The following is a 16,394-nucleotide window of genomic DNA, read 5'->3' as shown; positions in this document are numbered from 1 at the left end:
TGACCCATCACGGTCGAGGCTGGCCCACAGGCTAATGGAGGCTGGAATTAGTCTTGACGCACTGGCTCTGGCAAGTCCCTGGGCATGCTCACCACGCTGCTCTTGCCCCTAGCTCTACTCGGCACGCCCAATCAGGGAAGCAGCCTGGGTTCTTGATGTGCCTTCTACTGGACTTGGATCTCTGCTCCCTTCCTGCCTCAGCCTTGACCTGGACTCCTGTGGGCCCCACTCCCAGGGCAAAATACTCCACTCTTGGCCCTGCATGGGCCCTTCCCAAGCTACGGATTGTCCAGAACCTTGGTGCAGCCTCTGCTTGGCTCCAAACACTGTCAGTGTCTGGAAAATCCTATTGCAGTGTCACAAACACAAGAGCCTCTCCAGTCATCAAGCACTTACTCTGGGCGGGCCTTGGTTCTCAGCTTATTATAAGTATTATCTCACTTGATTCCTGGAACAACACTGCCTGGTATGATTGGTACCTTCACATGACAGTAGAGGATGCTGACTCTTCGAGACACCCAAGACCTTACTTAGCAAGTGGTAGAGCTTAGTGAATGGTAGACTCATGCTCAGATATTCTGATGCCAAGACCAGTGCATGGAACCAGTGAATCTGCAAACCCAGTGGACACCAGTACTGGCCCCAATGATGAGGCCTTGGGGTCACAATTTGCCATCCTCACCTCTGTAAGAAGCAGCTTTAGAAGGAATGAACGCCCTGGCCCTCTACGTTCCCGCCTCCCTTTTCTTTCCAATATTCCAAAGCCCAGAGCTCCCACCATGCCTCACTGCCAAGCCTGAGTGGGTACTGACCGGACCACCAAGGAGGAGGAGGAGCTGGCTGAGGACAAAGGCAGGCAAGGACAGGTGGGGCTGTCAGAGGCAGCGGACAATTATATCACCAGTTTATATTTCCCGTCTTTTGGAAGTCCTTCCATATTTTAAGTCTCAGGTCGGCAAGAAATCCTGAGATGTTCAGTGCTTGGGCGATCTCGGGTCTTTTCTGAAGGATTCATTCCACCAAGGAAAGATGCTTCCCCTCAGCTCCTAGGGCCTTGGAGGCAGGTAAGGAGTGGGGAGTGGGAATCTCATTTTCAAAAGTAAGGCATGGGGACAAAGGGAGAGTCTCATCTGCAGTGGCTGACTCCATCTCAGACACCCCCACTCCCATTCCCAAGCCATGGCAGCTTCCACAAGAGCACCACAATGGGTCCCTGTGTGGCTGACGCTGGGAGACTGGGAGCCCCACACCGAGAGAAGATGTCATCGTGCTCTTGGGGAGGGTGGAGCTGCTGTGGGCTGCCCAGGCATAATGCACAAGTCCTGTGGGTGGCATAATGTGGAATTCATCTCCCCTGCTCTGCAGAGAGGGGACAGGCAGGACAATCCAGACTCTGTCAGCAAGGTCCTCCAGAGAGTTCAGGCCACGCTAATGAAGATGAATCAGAGGGAGATCTGTCTCCCAGGGCTGCTGCCTCTGCCCCTCAGAGCCAACACATCCATATTCATGGGCTGGAAGGACAACGCCCAGGGATGGCCCATTCACCAGAGAAGACGGGGCAGAGGTATGGCAGTGCCGACCCACGCCTGGGGTGGGTTGAGTATTGTGGGGTGAAATAATCGGGCATGAATTAGGGGACTCCGGGAAATATCCTCAACTAGATGGTATTTCCAGAGGAAATCTCTTCCTCCACCTGCTATAGACCCAACTCCTGGTCTGAGCGCAGGGACCCCTGAGAAAGATAGTGCTCAACTGAGTCTCAGAACAAAGCCCCACCTTTCTACTTCCTGCTCAGCTTCCGCCAACAATAATCTCTGTGCCCTATCTGTTCTTGGTTTGGTTTCATGGAATCTTCTGGAGGTTCCACAGGGGGTCAGTGGCACACACGAAGGCTCAGAGCACACACTGCATCTCGTCCTTTCAGCACACACTCTGGTTTTTGTAAACTTCCTTCCTCTGTGTGCTTCTCTAACTCGGCTCTTATGGCAATAAATCATTACCCATCTCAGGCCTTCAGGATCAAGGGAGGCGACTTTGGTAGGAGATCATCCTCCAGGGAAATCTGGACCAAGAACATGGGCATCGATACCAGGTTTCTTCAAAGGAGAGTAAATGTCGGCCTTGAACTTTTACACACCATTATTTTGAAGTCAGTAGATTTCTTCTAGACTCCTGGATATTTTGATATTTCAAATGTTTTATTCCCTGTTATTGCACACCTGCTTCAGTCCCCAGGCAGTGTATGGAAAGGATACACATTGACCCAAATAAATCAAGTCACCTTTCTGCTGCTGGTTCCTGTGGGTTTCCACTGAGCCACAGGCTGGTACTTAGTGGCAAGACAAATGTCAAGCAGAGCCCAAAGAGCCTTACCTGCCTTTCTGACATGATGTAGAGTTGCTCATGATCCTTGGAGAAGGCCATGTCACGGAGGACCGGGCCAGGTTCTACCACCTGCACTGTCTCGTACTGCAGGGCATTGCCCCTGGGCCCATCCACCCGGATCTGCAGGAAGAAAAAGAGCAAAACCAATATGAGTACAGGCACCATTACTGCCCACAGCCCAGTTTCAGTCCAGAGACCTTCCAACAGCCAAAGGACAGTCAGTGAGCTCTGCCACCACAGAGCTCAGAGGCCAAAGCCAAGCCCATTGTGGCATCCTGAAGGGCATGTCCCAGAGAAGGGGAGGGGAGAGACCTAGCTGGGCTTCAGCAAGAACCTGGTCTTGTTCTCTCCTGTTCCTTGTGCCTTGGGCTGAAGTCTTAGAGCCCTTGCTGGTTTTGGGAAATAAAGGATGGGCTGGTATGGGGTGGGGTGGTCTGGGGACTGGGCGAACAGCTCAGCGTTGAGGCTGCCTCAGATCAGAGTATCATCCTTCATCCAAAAGGCAGTAGTATCTACTACACTTGGTAGTAGAGAACCATTTTGGTGTAAGGATGTTGGCTAATTCTTTGAAACTGGTACCTGGATCTCATTGCTATGGTCTGGAGGGGAACCAGACTTTCACATCAGGTAGCCTCTTTTTGGCCATTGAAACCACTGGCTTATACGTTAGGTTTTGGAATAGATGTTAGGTTCTGAATCCTGCTAGAGGGAATGGGACATAGGGATTGCAGGAAAATCCTGCATGAGTTTAGCATTCCTAGAGTTGTCCTTCTAGGAATACTTAATGGGAGGTCATTCTCCAGCCACCACAAATCCTTCTGAGAACTGCTTGGGCCACATGGATAAAAACAGAAGAGACTCCCCACCCCCCCCCGCACACACACACACACACACACACACACTCCATCACCAAGAACAAATCTAGAAAAGACATGGGCTTCCCCTCCAGACACAATGCTCACCTGGCCCTGGGTGTTGGCCAGGTCTCCAGATTCATCCTGAGCCTGAGTGCCCAGATCTGATATGACCTGCCCAGCTAACACCTCCCACGTTCATTGGGAACAAACAGTACCAAGAGCGTGGCTAGATGAGGCCGAGGGGATCACGGAACTTGAGGCTCTAAGACTCTGTAAGTTACCCCTGGCATAATTTTAGAGCTTTCAATAATAAAACCAAAGAAAACATTGTATCCCTGAAATTCCCATTATGCACTTTCATTTAAAAATATTAATATGTAACTTTTAATCCCTCCTGTGATCAAGGAGAATAAGTTATTGGGGGGGGGACACATTGATGACAACTGGTCACAGTTACCCAAAAGTCCGATGGCTCTTTCTGCAGAGTTCACCAGCCTCTGATCGCTGAGGCGGTTGGTTTACGTGTTTGACTTTAGTTTGTTCCAGGATTTGGTTGATTGGTTTTTCTTTGTTTTTCCTTTTCAGCATTATTTGTAAGCTCCCTAGATATCAGGTGCTAAGAGGTGGCTTTGTACATATCCCTTATTGATATGATCCCCTCAATCCTGTGTGCTTAGTGCTCATTTGTCATGGCTTACACAGCCCCTGCCACATCTAAACCACCTTCTCCCACCTTCTGGGCGGGACTGAACCTACTCTTTGCTTCCAAGAGTTGTTCTTAATGAGCAGAAACAAATCAGCTTAATCTCACTCTCTCACCACAGTGATGGAGAGAAAATTGACTCAACCCATCAACAGGTGGTGATCAGAAGAGACTTTTGGAACCAGGGAATGTCAGACACAGAGATGGGAAAACACATTGGCCCTTGATAATGTCCTGACCCCCAGAATCCAAATAACTCCAAAGCCTGCCCATTGTCTGAACTTGGTTGTTTCTTAAAATATTTCCTTATTGTTTATTCCTAAATCAATACAAAAGCTTAATATCACATCAAAATCTTAGCTGATAAATTGATATTGTATACAGAAAATGAGACCCAGGTACATTAAACAGTTGCCTAGAGCTATGAAATCTGTAGGTGGAATTAGAACCCAGGTCTGACTGTGAAGTCCCTGTTTACAAGAGAGGCCTTGTTCCTGGGGCAGAGGGTAGTTCAAGGTAGGTCCCGGTGGGGCCATCCAAAGGCGGGGGGCTAAGGTCAGGATCTGCCTCTGGTCTCTTCAATTCCAGAGACGTTCACTAGTCACCCCTAATATTGATGCTCAAACTCTCGTGCTTGACAAACATTTATTTTAAAAATGAACAAATAAATGAATGAGCTTAAGACTTTGCTAATTTCAGATTAAGCTCATGAAAATAATAGCAACGAAAACCGGGAAAAGAATTGAAGAGAGATTTAGCCCTGAAAATCAAAATGCCTTAGATTCCCAGAGTCCTCTCTCTGTGTCCATTCCCAAGCCACCAGATGTCCACACCAGCCAGGACCTTTCTTAATCTGAATGAAATGAGAGTTCGTGCAAAACCAATTGGGATTACCACCCAAGTCTGACCGTGTGGTGATGACCTTGGCCCCTGGCCCAGTCAAGCTTCAGCCCCAGCTGGGAGGTGCCCTGGGGTGGGAGCAGAGAGTGATACTGAGTGGCTGGCTGCTCTCCAGTCCCCTTGGCCGCCAGCAGGATTGGGCTCCCACAGGGAATGCTGGCGGAACTAAGCCCCATCCAGCGCCCTTGGTCTGATCCCCAAAGTAAATGAGATTCAGTGCCTGAGTGGTCTTCTTATCATTTGGTTCCAACTTCCCTGCTCCCTCAGGTGAGGTGAAAGTACTGGATATAGTGGACATTAGAGGAAGTTAGTGACCGGGGGCAGGGACAGAAGGGTGGGCGAGGGAAGGAACAGAGACACCCACGGGGTGAGTTTTCACAGCCTGGCCTACTGGCTCCCCACCATCCACCCTCCGCCAGAGGGTGAAAACAATCAGGAAGGTGTTTCTCCTCCCCCTCCCCCATCCACAGCTTTCCACAGAACAGAAGGGAAAGTTTCATTTGTCCATTGCCTGAAAGAATCTCACAAGGACATGGGAAAAAGGAGTTTATTGTGTAATCTGCCGAACGTTTGATGGGCAATCCTAAAATTCAGGTAGAATGGACAAGCTGCAGGCTTTGGGGCCCGTAGATGGATAAAGGACAAGAATTGTTCTTTATTAAATGGCTACTACGAGGGCTAGGGATGTGGCTCAAGCGGTAGCGTGCTTGCCTGGCATGCGCGCAGCCTGGGTTCGATTCTCAGCACCGCATACAGACGGGGATGTTGTGTCCGCCGATAACTAAAAAAAAATAAATGTCAAAAATTCTCTCTCTCTCTCTCTCTCTCTTAAAAAAAAAAAATGGCTACTAAGAGTCAGGCATTTACATCTCACAAGTTCCTAAAGTGAGCACGAATATCACCCCATTGCAGGTAAGGCACAAGAGAGGTGAAATGACCCGTCCAAGGTCACACATCTAGTGAAAGGCAATCCCGGATCCACACCAAGTTCCATTTGATTTCAGCATCTGAGAGTTTACAGGATACGCCAACACACGTCCTGAACCAGGTCCTATTGGTTATGTAAATCTGCATCCTCTCAAGCAGTCAAAGTGGTTGATGTTAAACAAACATCACTCTGAGGGGTGGAGGAGGAACCAAGTCTTTATCGACTGCAGTTCTTTTGGGAGAGGAACATGCATATGAATGAAGATGCTGTTGTAAATTTTCAAAATAATGAGCCCTTATATTTTTTGTTTTATACTTTGCAAATTCATAAATAACACTGTCTCATCTGATGGTTATGAAATTTTTATGATGTTGACTGCCGGCATAAACCTTCTCATTTTACTGATGAAGCAACGGAGACAGGGATTGTTCTTGCCCAAACTTCAATAGTAAACCAGTATCAGACAGGACTAGAACCCAGTTCTCCCATTTGCTAGCTCAGCTTTGGCTCTTAGCTATTCAGATGCTCCAAAAGCCTTTGACAAGGTTCCACATGAACAGGTATTTAAAAATAATGAGTCTCTATGGGACTTGGGGCACTTTGGCCAAGGAAAGAGAAACAATTGAGACAGGAAAGACACATTTCTGTGTGGAGAGGTAGAGCTGAGCACTCTCCCAACACTATTGTCTTACTGAATACTTTTTATAAAATGGTCTAGAGGAGAGAGCAAAAAAAAAAAAAAAAAAAAAAAATGCAGAGGATTTTGAGCTTTGAAGCCCAACAATGCACATAAACTATAGAAAGTTGTCCACCCTGGATGGGGCTGATCGTCAAGAAGGAGTTGACACAGGAGCAGATAGATAGTCCTGGAACTGTGGGTCTCATGGGGCAGATGTCATGCCTGTCACATTTCCTAAGACATAATTGGTGCTCAATAAATAGTTACTAGTAAGTGAAAAATAACCACAATCTTCCAGCATTTTGATGGGCTCTGAGATGCTAGATATAATCAAGATAAGACACAGGATCAAGGAAAGGGACTTCAGTATCATTATTTTCTATTCCTTTTATTCCCAGGGAGTCAACAAAATATTAGGCAATATTCTGATGGGATTTCAGGGACAAACAGACCAATGGAATCATCATCCTGGCCAAGTTCACTTCCAATATCACATTTGGTCTGTGCCTCAGAAGGCAGCAACATGCTCTAGGCTAGGACAACAGCCCAGACCAGAAATAGAAAGTTGAGAGTAGAGGTGGAAGGAGACCATTAACTAATGTCCGTGTTTCAGTCAAGAATGGGGAGGCCACCCCCAAAGGCTGTGAGGCAGCAGCCTAAACAAATGTCTGTTATTTGACACAACGTAGTTGAGATGTGTGGATCACCTAAGCAATGAGAAAAGATTAAAGCAGAAATTGATTATTTTTTTGAAGGTAGAAAAAGTAAAGAGACCAATTGTGGGTTATGAATGTAAATATGTGTGTTTTGAAGATGTTGTAAATTTCCAAAGTTGATACCCAGCGGGTAGCCACATCCCAACCCTGCAAGCCCCTTAACAGAATGACACACCACACACTCATTTATCATCTGCCATGCATTTGTTGAATGCCTGGCTTCATACCCATGAGGCCTGGTGACAAACTCTATGACAGAGAGTTGATCAAAGACCTCTGTTTGTTCTCTCCAGGAGCCCTGGCTGACTGACTGGGAGTCAATAGGTATGATGTGCCCAGCCCCAAGTAAGGCCAGTGGGCAGGGGCAGGGAGTATCCATACACCATATAACAAAGGGCCACCAATATGGCACCTGAGGGAGCTTTACCAATAAGACATATAGTGGGTAACATTGGATTTACTCAAAAGCTACCTTAGTAGTCAAAAATCTCCCACTAAGAAGAGTGACCCATCAGAAGTAACAAAATTAGTGGTAGTGACATTCTGATAGGAGAGAAACAGTGAAAATAGGAACAAGAGTGTTAGAAGGGGAAAGTCTTTCTTCAGCACTGTCCTGAGAAGGGAGTGTGAATGGAGCAGACCTGAATGGCTAAATATGGTCTCCGTGGCAGGGAATGGTGCCTCTCTAGGTCTTGCTTGAGACTAGTGGAATGTTCTAGAGCAGTATATGTATATGTGAGCCACAAATGTGGGTCACATATGTCATTTGAAATTTTCTAGTAGAAAAAGAGATGGGTAAAATTAATTCTCACAATTATCTTGTCTAACCTGTTGTGCCCTAAATATGATGTTAACAAGTATACAAATATACAAGTGTAAAATTATCAATGGGATATTTTACTTTATTTTTCTCATATTAAATCATTAAAACCTGGCGTGTGCTTTACATGTACGACATCTCAACTGGGTCTTACAATGTGGCTTCTGGCCACCATATTGGATGGCACTGTTCTAGACCATTCTCTTCCCAGTATTCTGAGTCTGTATTCATCAATCAACCTGGCTAAGAATTTGACTTGGTGACTATCTTTCTGGGGATGCCTCAGTGGAAACTTTGCCCAACTCCCCATCTTTACCACAACACACTGGTGTCTCCCACCGACCCTCCATCTACAGCATAACACAGCATGTCTCACCATCCTCATGTTTTTGAAGCTCATGGGATATATGCACAAGTCAGCAGCAAGGTCCCTGCTCTGCCAAGCAAGTCAGAAAACTCAGCTGCATGGACCTGGTTCTAATCTTGCACTTGCCAGACTCACTGATCATTTCCGCTCTTTCTGGGCCTCCTGCACAGCAGGTCCCTCAGTACCCTGAGTGGCAGTCAAAATACTAACAGCTGCTCACAGGTGAGGACCAACCAGTCACACAGTTGCTGTGGGAGCAGATTCTTGGAGGCTCCCAGCTGCCCCGAGTACCATTGCTAGAGAGAAGATGGAGGTGGGGGGACAATTAGATGGTGGTGGGCATGCAGGGCCTGGGGACAGCAGCTAACTACCAATTAATATTACCTGGTGAGGCCACGCTAGGACTTCACAATTGTGCATCATTCTGGCTCACCCAGCCAGAGCCTTCATTATAGCGTTGAGTGTGCACTGCACATTCCTTACATACAGCTTCACAGAGACACACAGACATGCTAGCTGGGTATCTGGGCTTCCCCTCTCGTCTTCCCCAGCCAGTCCGTCTCTATCTGAGGAGCTTCCTAGGCAGCCAGCCCCTTCCCTCCAGCCCCTCTGGCCCCCTGCCCATCCACCCGTCAGTGTAACACCTATCTCCATCCCTGGCACGGTGAGTCCCTGCGTTGCCAGGCAGACTGCTATTAAAACATCAGCAGGGTGGCCTCCACAAAGGTCAGCCATCCAGGGAGCTCCTGGCAGCTGCTTGTTTGTTTATTGGAACATTATCTGGGCCGGGCTGTTTATTTACATCCATTGAAGGATTGAACAATAAATATCATCTCCCAGTAGCAGGCAGATGCTTGCACTAGAGCGTTCTGGCTGCTGTCTTGCTTGGAATAATCTCCCTAATGAGCAAACAGTACTATTCATCTCTAAAGATTCAGGCCACCCCTGACCTCCCCTTTTCTTCTCTGTGCACGTCGTCTCAAACTGCCCCATCCTGGTCTATACCTGCAAGGTTTCTGGGCTGGGGCCAGGTGTAAGAAGGTCCTCACCTTCTTAGGGCTTTTCTGAAAGGCAGGGAAATAAAGGTGGAACTGGAGATAGACAAGGAGCCAGTTAAACTGTCAGGCTTGTCTCAGGGTCATTCTGAAGTCTCCACGTAGACCCTCAAACCTCAAATGCAGAGGCATGGGGCAAACCAGCAGGTGGTTGGAATGAGAGAACATCCAGGCCTCCCTCATGGGGATGGGGTAGTAGGGCTTGTGCAAAGACACATCCCATATTGGAGGGGGACCAGAGCTATTGTTGGCCCTCCCAAGTGCCCAGCACGTGAAGGGACTTTTGCGCAATGAAATGCAAACCCACTAGTTTGCAGAATGGAGACCTTGTCCGGCAGACAGGCCTGGGTGAGCTGCCTGAGGAGGGGCCAGGGACCCAGGCTCAGCTCCTTCTCCCAGAAACCTTGCCTGTGTGACTTCAGCTGTCTTAGCTATCTTAGCCTTAACCTGGCTCTCATGGAGGCATAAGTAGTTGAGGGCCCTTGGTGAGGTACCAGTGATGAAGACCACCCCCTAACCTGTGATGCTCTCAGGAGACACATGTGAGCTATTTGGATCCTGCTTATGTAGTTTATTCCATTGTCTCCCAGAGGATCTAAGTGATATAGCCATGGTCACTGTCCCTTAGCATCTTACTACACAAACCCAAAAGAAGCAGGTAGAAGGAACAATTAGCACACCAGAAGCAGGCACACAGTGGGTGCTTGTTTATGGTATGAATGTGCGCGCGTGTGCTTGCGCGTATACACACACACACACACATACACACACACATTTGTTCTCTCTGGATCTGAAGATGAGACCATGCCTCAGCCTCTAGAACTGTCGCTGTGATACCAGGCAGGAGATACCAGGCAGGAGATTCAACTGTGATACCAGGCAGGAGATTCAACTGTGGGATGAAGCCTGAGGATCTTGGCAGCTGGCTGGCTGGGGCTAAACATGGTGGGAAGTGTCCCCTTCACTCTCTCTGTTTCCCTGTGGAGACATTGCCTAGTTTATATAGTGGTGGACAAGATGACCTGGAGTTCCTATCAGACTGAGGGGATGGAAATATACCCCCTGCCAAGGGCGGGGGTTCCCTCATGACCCATGTCCTCATTCGCTGCCAATATTCCCCAAATCAAAAACCAAGCACATCTGAGAAGAAAATATCACTCAATATTATCTTGAATTTCTCAGAGCTTTTTTTCTCTAAATCACCAGTCCCCCCCCCCCCCGGGCACACTTCCAATTCCCCTTTGCTGGTTCTCTTTCTTTTCCTAAGCACCTGTCACCTTCTTATATTCTTTATAATGTATGGAATTTATCATGGTTGTTGTGTGACTGCACCCCCCCCCCACTAGAATGCAAAATCTACAAGGGCAGAAATTCTTCTATACTCATCCCTTGAACCATGCCACGGAGCAGATGCTCAAATACGTGTTGACTGACTGAAAGCCTCATCAGCATCTTCATTTGTTCTCAGGACTCAAGGTTCCCCTATAGAACTAAACAGGGATGTTCCATCTGGAAGACTCAGGGGCAGCACAGAGTTGGAACCACTCCACCCAGCCCACCCAGGTCCCGCAGCTGCAGTACCCTGTTTTTTTGATCAGGGTGGATTCTGCTACACATGGTGGCTGTGCCTTCCTGCCCTGAGTCGTGGGTTTGCAAGGTGCACCTAGACCTGGCTTCCCGTGCATATGCTGCTTAAGCTGCCCCAGATCAGAACGATGAAGGCGCTTTGTTTTAATTTCCTGATTCTAGCCAGGAGAAGGAGGATGCAAAAGGAAGAGCAAGACTGTAAACAGCAATTAATTAGACAGGCACTGTGTGTGCGCAAATCTGGTGCCATGTTACCAAACATTGCCGGGACAATCAGTCCCTCTGGGTCTCCCGTTACACACATTGACAAAGCTGAACCATGATTCCCAAGCTGCCATTAAGACTTCAACGCCCAAATCAATGAAATCAGGGACAACGGCTTCCAGACCTCCCCTACCTGCTTGGGTGGTGGACAAAGAACAGGGAAACTTCCAGAAGACAGGGATGCTGAAGAAATCAAAAGGAAAGCCAACATGATTGATTTGAAGCAGGACCAGAAGCAGTTCAGACCCTCACATTTCAGTTGCAGAAAAGCCCCTCTGGTTGCCCCTGCTCAGAGATACTCTGGGGATTTGCATGCTGGAGTTAGAGGTTTGAAACCTCGGTGGGTCAATCACCTTGAGCCCTAAGGCACCACTTATTTATATCGCTTATACCTCAAAACCTTGGCTGGCCATTCCTTGTGCTCCAAAAAGGAGCCTGGACAGATTGTTCCCACTCCTAGGAAAGCGAGAACAAATGACTAGACGGTTCATTCACCACCTGCCATGCACCATGCCACGGGGCTTTACCTGCATTGGCTCCTCCTGGAGCTAATCCACCTTACAAAAGACCAGACAGCAAGCCTTTAAGCCCAAGGCACAGCATGGATTCTGACTCCAACTGGTGTTGTCTGAGACAACCTACTAAACTTTTCCAAGGGTCACTTGAAAAACAGAAATAATAGTAACAGTAATACTTCATTGTTGTTGATACTGTATGTGATAATGATAATGTCCCAGGGGTCTAAAATACCTCGCAGAGTGAGGAGTAACTTTGACTTTCCATGAGTGTTAGCAATTAGTACTATTAAAATGAATGCATCTCCGTGATCCCCATCCATGCCCATGAGGAGCTGCAGCCTTCGGGGAGAGGTTGGAAGATGTGGCTCACAGACTGAATGGCAACATCTGACCCGGTTATCTAAGGGGACTGGAAAGAGAGAAAGGACCCACGGCTCAACTCTGGGCTGTCTGAAGTGGAGTAGAAAAGGGTCATCTTGGGACAGAGAGCAGGGGAACACGCACTGAAGAGTCTGTAGCCATGGATGGGCTGAGCAGATTGGAACTCCACCAACATGGACCCAGAGACCTTGGCCCAGCTGCCCCAACGCTGGCAGAACTGTCCAGGAGGCTGAGTCTAGCTGAATTCTGCAGGGACTCAGGAAACCGACTACTTTGTGGAGGACCATGAAAGCAGCTTATGCCTGTGGTTAGACCAACCTGCTTCCTAAAGGGGGCAGTGACCTGGGTGGGGTCAGCACAGAGATGTGGGCAGAGAATCAGGACCCCATCCCTCATCTACATGCCTCCATTGCCTCCTTCTACAACGTTGACAAGCCACGCTCTTCTCTGCCCTCCCTCATAGGTAGGAGGCTACCTTCCCCCAGAAGGGTCAGCATTTCTTTTCTGCTGGACTTCAGGCCTCCTGCAGTGGTATCAGCAGCTGGACTAGAATGGAAAAAAAAAAAAAAAACACAAAAACAAAACCCTATCCAGCTGGAGGCCTCAAGAAAACAAAAGTGGATCTGGCAGAGTTGTGCACACCTGTAATCCCAGTGGCTCGGGAGGCTGAGGCAGGAGGATCGTGAAGTTGAAAGCCAGCTTCATCAAAAGCAAGGTGCTAAGCAACTCAATGAGGCCCTGTCTCTAAATTAAATACAAAATAGGGCTGGGGATGTGGCTCAGTGGTCGAGTGCCCCTGAGTTCAATCCCCAGTACCCCTCCAAAAAAAAAAAGAAAGAAAGAAAAACCCATGCACACAAACAAAAAAAATAAAAGTGAAGAGAGCACTGGGGACACATGGACTATTCCTGAGCAGTTTCACTGTTCTTGGGAATCTGAAACGGTCAGGCCCTAACTCAAGGATGGACGCTTCCAACACGGAGCTGGGCAGGGGCAGACTCAGTAATTACGTCTCGACCAGACAGGAAAGTGGGCCTGCCTGGGTTTCATCCCAGGCTCAGAGGCAGCATCAGCTCCCCGACCCCCTCACAGGCTGGACCTTACCAATCGGCGTGGGCTTCTGCTCCTCCAGGCCCTAAGGCCCAACCCGCGGCTCTCCCAGGGTCCTGAGGGCAGCCTCTGGGCTGATTTCCCCTCCTCATCCCACCAGCTCCGCCTGCAGCACTTCCTTTGCATATCTCCACGGTCATCCCCGAGGGGGTCCCCACCAGAGCCAGGGCTCCTCTCGGCCCGCCCCTCACCTTCGGCCTCTTCAGCCTGACAACACTGACCGCTGGGGGGTGGCAGCACCGTCCCCAGCTGAGCCTCCACCTGGCCTGCCCTCTCTGTCAGGCCAGTGCCTTCCCTGCTTCCCAGGACTCTGTGGGTCCTCAGGTCTGTTCCCAGGTCTCTTCCCCCTTTTCCTTTCTGTCATTTTCCTCTCGGCTTCTGTTCAATCTGCTCATGTCCATGAGTCCCCTGAAGATGTCCCAGCTACTCCCCGAGGCCTTTCTCCGTGACACTTGCCCACTCTGATCACCTCCTCGTGTCTCTCCACCCATGTTCCATGTGCAGTCACTTAAAGCTGTCACATGCTTTGACTGGCCCTGAAGCCCTCGTTCTCTCTTCTCATGTTTTGAGTGTATTTTGTGGCTGATACCATGGGGTCAGGTATACCTAGGGCAAGGCTGTGGCATGGGGCTAAGCAGAGGCAGTGGAGCCAGCCAGCCCTGTTCCTTGCTCTGGGGAGAATGACTGTTTGCAGTCTCAGCTGAAGTAGGGGACTCAGAATTCCCAGCTCAGAGCTGTTGTAAGATTCCTTCTGGTATGAAATGCTCTTAGTCAAGTGTCCAGGACACACTAGCACTAAGTACATGTGTCTGTGAGTTGCAGTTGGTTAATAGGGAGTGTGCTCCGTTAGTTAGTATGAAGATAGAGAAGAATTAACCAGATGTTGACGGTAACGGAGTGGTCTCTCAGCAAGGCCCCAACACCTTGCTTCATAGATGTATGGTAGAATACACAGAAGCACGTGAACTCTATTAATACCGGGAAAAGCTCAAAGGGTCCCAGAATCCTCAGACATGCTCTGAGACTCTCTCCCAAGCTTCCCTCCCTTTGATATCCTCTCCTAAAGGACCACTGGTCCCCCTAACAGCAGCAGCAGCAGCCTAGATGGTTCTCATCCTCAGATACTGATCGGAGCTATCTGTGGGAAGTGCCAGGGGACCCACGATGGCTCAGTCCCTAGGCACTGTTTGGCCATTTTCTTGATAAATAAATAACCCAGGGAACGTCAGACAAGTGTGTATCACCTCAACATCTGCTCTCAGTGATGAGCCCGGCTCCAGGTCCTTTCCCCACAGCCTCATCAAGCTGCTGGGGAGTCAGCCCTCCCATGGAGCACTGAGTCTGCCTTCCAGGGACAGATGTGTGTATGTGTCTGTGTAACAAAAAAACAGCCTATGTTTACTCAGTGTGACGGATGGAGGTGCAGGCTTCCCCAAAGGGGGAACTCCCCAAATAAGGATAAGGAACCTCCTACCTTCATCCTGAGGAACAAAGGCACCACCCCAGGAAAGCACATTGTCCAGACAGAGACCCCAGCTTCTGGCTGAATGACTGAGGGTTGCTTTGAGCTGCCATTAGATTTGCTATACTTTGGAATAGACAGGGATTTGAGTTTTGCTTACTCGTCATCTCTATTAGGATTTCAAAGCAGCCCTGACTCCCGGGCTACCCAGGTTATTTTTGTGCATGTGTCTAAAGCGAGGTGAGAAGTCAGCATGAGATGCAAGACTCATCGCTAGGACCCAGCTCAGGCATGACTAAGAGCGGATGACTCCTCTGCTGTCTCCCTGGATGGAGTCAATGCCTCCTGCGTACCGTGAATGCACTCCAGGGCACCTGCTGATGTCGCCCATCATGCATGGGGACAGAGGTTCTAAAGGGCTCCCTTGCCTTTCTCCCACACCTGGGTTCTGCTTGAGTACAGGGCTATGTCTGGTCCATCCTCCCTGAGCTCACAAAATAGGCACATGGTGTCCCAGATTGAAGCTGTCATTTTCTGGCTTCAGACCTCTAGTCGGCAACAACACGCACAGAAGTAGGCATCGTTGTGGGCCATCGAATATCCATTCCTGTCCACCAACAAATCGCTGGAGCTTCTTTGAGAAATGGGCCTCATTCAGTGCCATTTCACAGACCACCAAGTGTGACTTCGTGCTTCCTCTCCCCATCCTATTCCTGCACATCTTGCCCAGAAGTCACTGCGCACACCTCACTTTTTGAAATTGTAGCCACCCTGGGAAAGAAACCTTTGGAACTATCACGAATGAGCACCCAGGAATTCATGAGGCCGGGAGGGTGGCCTGTGAATGGTTCATAGTCAGAAATTTGTTCCCAAAGACACTATGAGGAAGGGCCTTCCCCAAGCTTTAAATTCTGGAGCTGAGAAGGACAGGCCTGTCCCAGGATGACATCACCAGATAGAGCTGGAATGCACAGATGCTGAAAACTGGGGGGCCCCAGGGCCAGGGGGAAGTTCACCCGCAATATCACAAAGGGTCTTTTGACCACCCTTTGCCCGCCCCCACCCTCAGTGGAGGGGCCTAAAGACACTCTCCTCAAGTCAGAAAGTGACCTTTGACCCTGGTGAGGGACAGCCTAGAAGAGAAGGAGGCATCAGAGCTGAAATGCCTCCAAGGGAAAAATAATAATAATAATGCATGCCTGTACGGGATGCCTGCTCTGCCCGAAGCATGTGAAGTTAATTGCAGAGAAATGCATTTTAGAAGAAGATATTGAAAAACCATCCTCTCCGTCACTGGCCATGGTTACTATAATTATTTGCACAGCATCACCAAGGCCTATATATTTCATAGCAATTATACCATTGATCTCACGGCTCACGGGCCGAGCAAACCCCAGCCACTGCTCCCTGGTCCTTTGGGAATTGTGTCTGCCCATGCTTCTGATGGGGAACCTGAGACTAGGGAGGAAGTCACCACGACTCTGAGAGTCAGGGGTTGGAATAGTAATGTTAATATTGTGGCTTATCATATTAACATACTAATAGCAAAACATTCAACTTTCCATTTTCCAGCACCTCGTCTTGTCATAGTGTTCATTTCTAGGTTTTCCCAAGACATTAACAGTGTAGAGATTAAAATGGGTTCCACAGGCCCCCAACGTG

At 48.8% G+C, this 16,394-nt stretch overlaps 1 protein-coding gene across 1 annotated transcript in view; it reads right to left on the bottom strand.

The window, feature by feature from the left end:
- Plxna4 (plexin A4) overlaps nucleotides 1-16,394 on the bottom strand; it is a 423,940-nt gene that overhangs the window by 151,961 nt on the left and 255,585 nt on the right. The window contains exon 4 of the mRNA XM_027950129.2: nucleotides 2,374-2,505. Coding sequence (XP_027805930.2) covers nucleotides 2,374-2,505 — 132 coding nt within the window. The remainder of the gene's footprint in view (nucleotides 1-2,373; nucleotides 2,506-16,394) is intronic.

Source organism: Marmota flaviventris, chromosome 1, assembly GCF_047511675.1.
Source record: "Marmota flaviventris isolate mMarFla1 chromosome 1, mMarFla1.hap1, whole genome shotgun sequence".
NCBI classification, from domain to species: Eukaryota; Metazoa; Chordata; class Mammalia; order Rodentia; family Sciuridae; genus Marmota; species Marmota flaviventris.
Note: the sequence above shows the minus strand (reverse complement) of the source record. Positions and strands in the feature narration are given on the sequence as shown.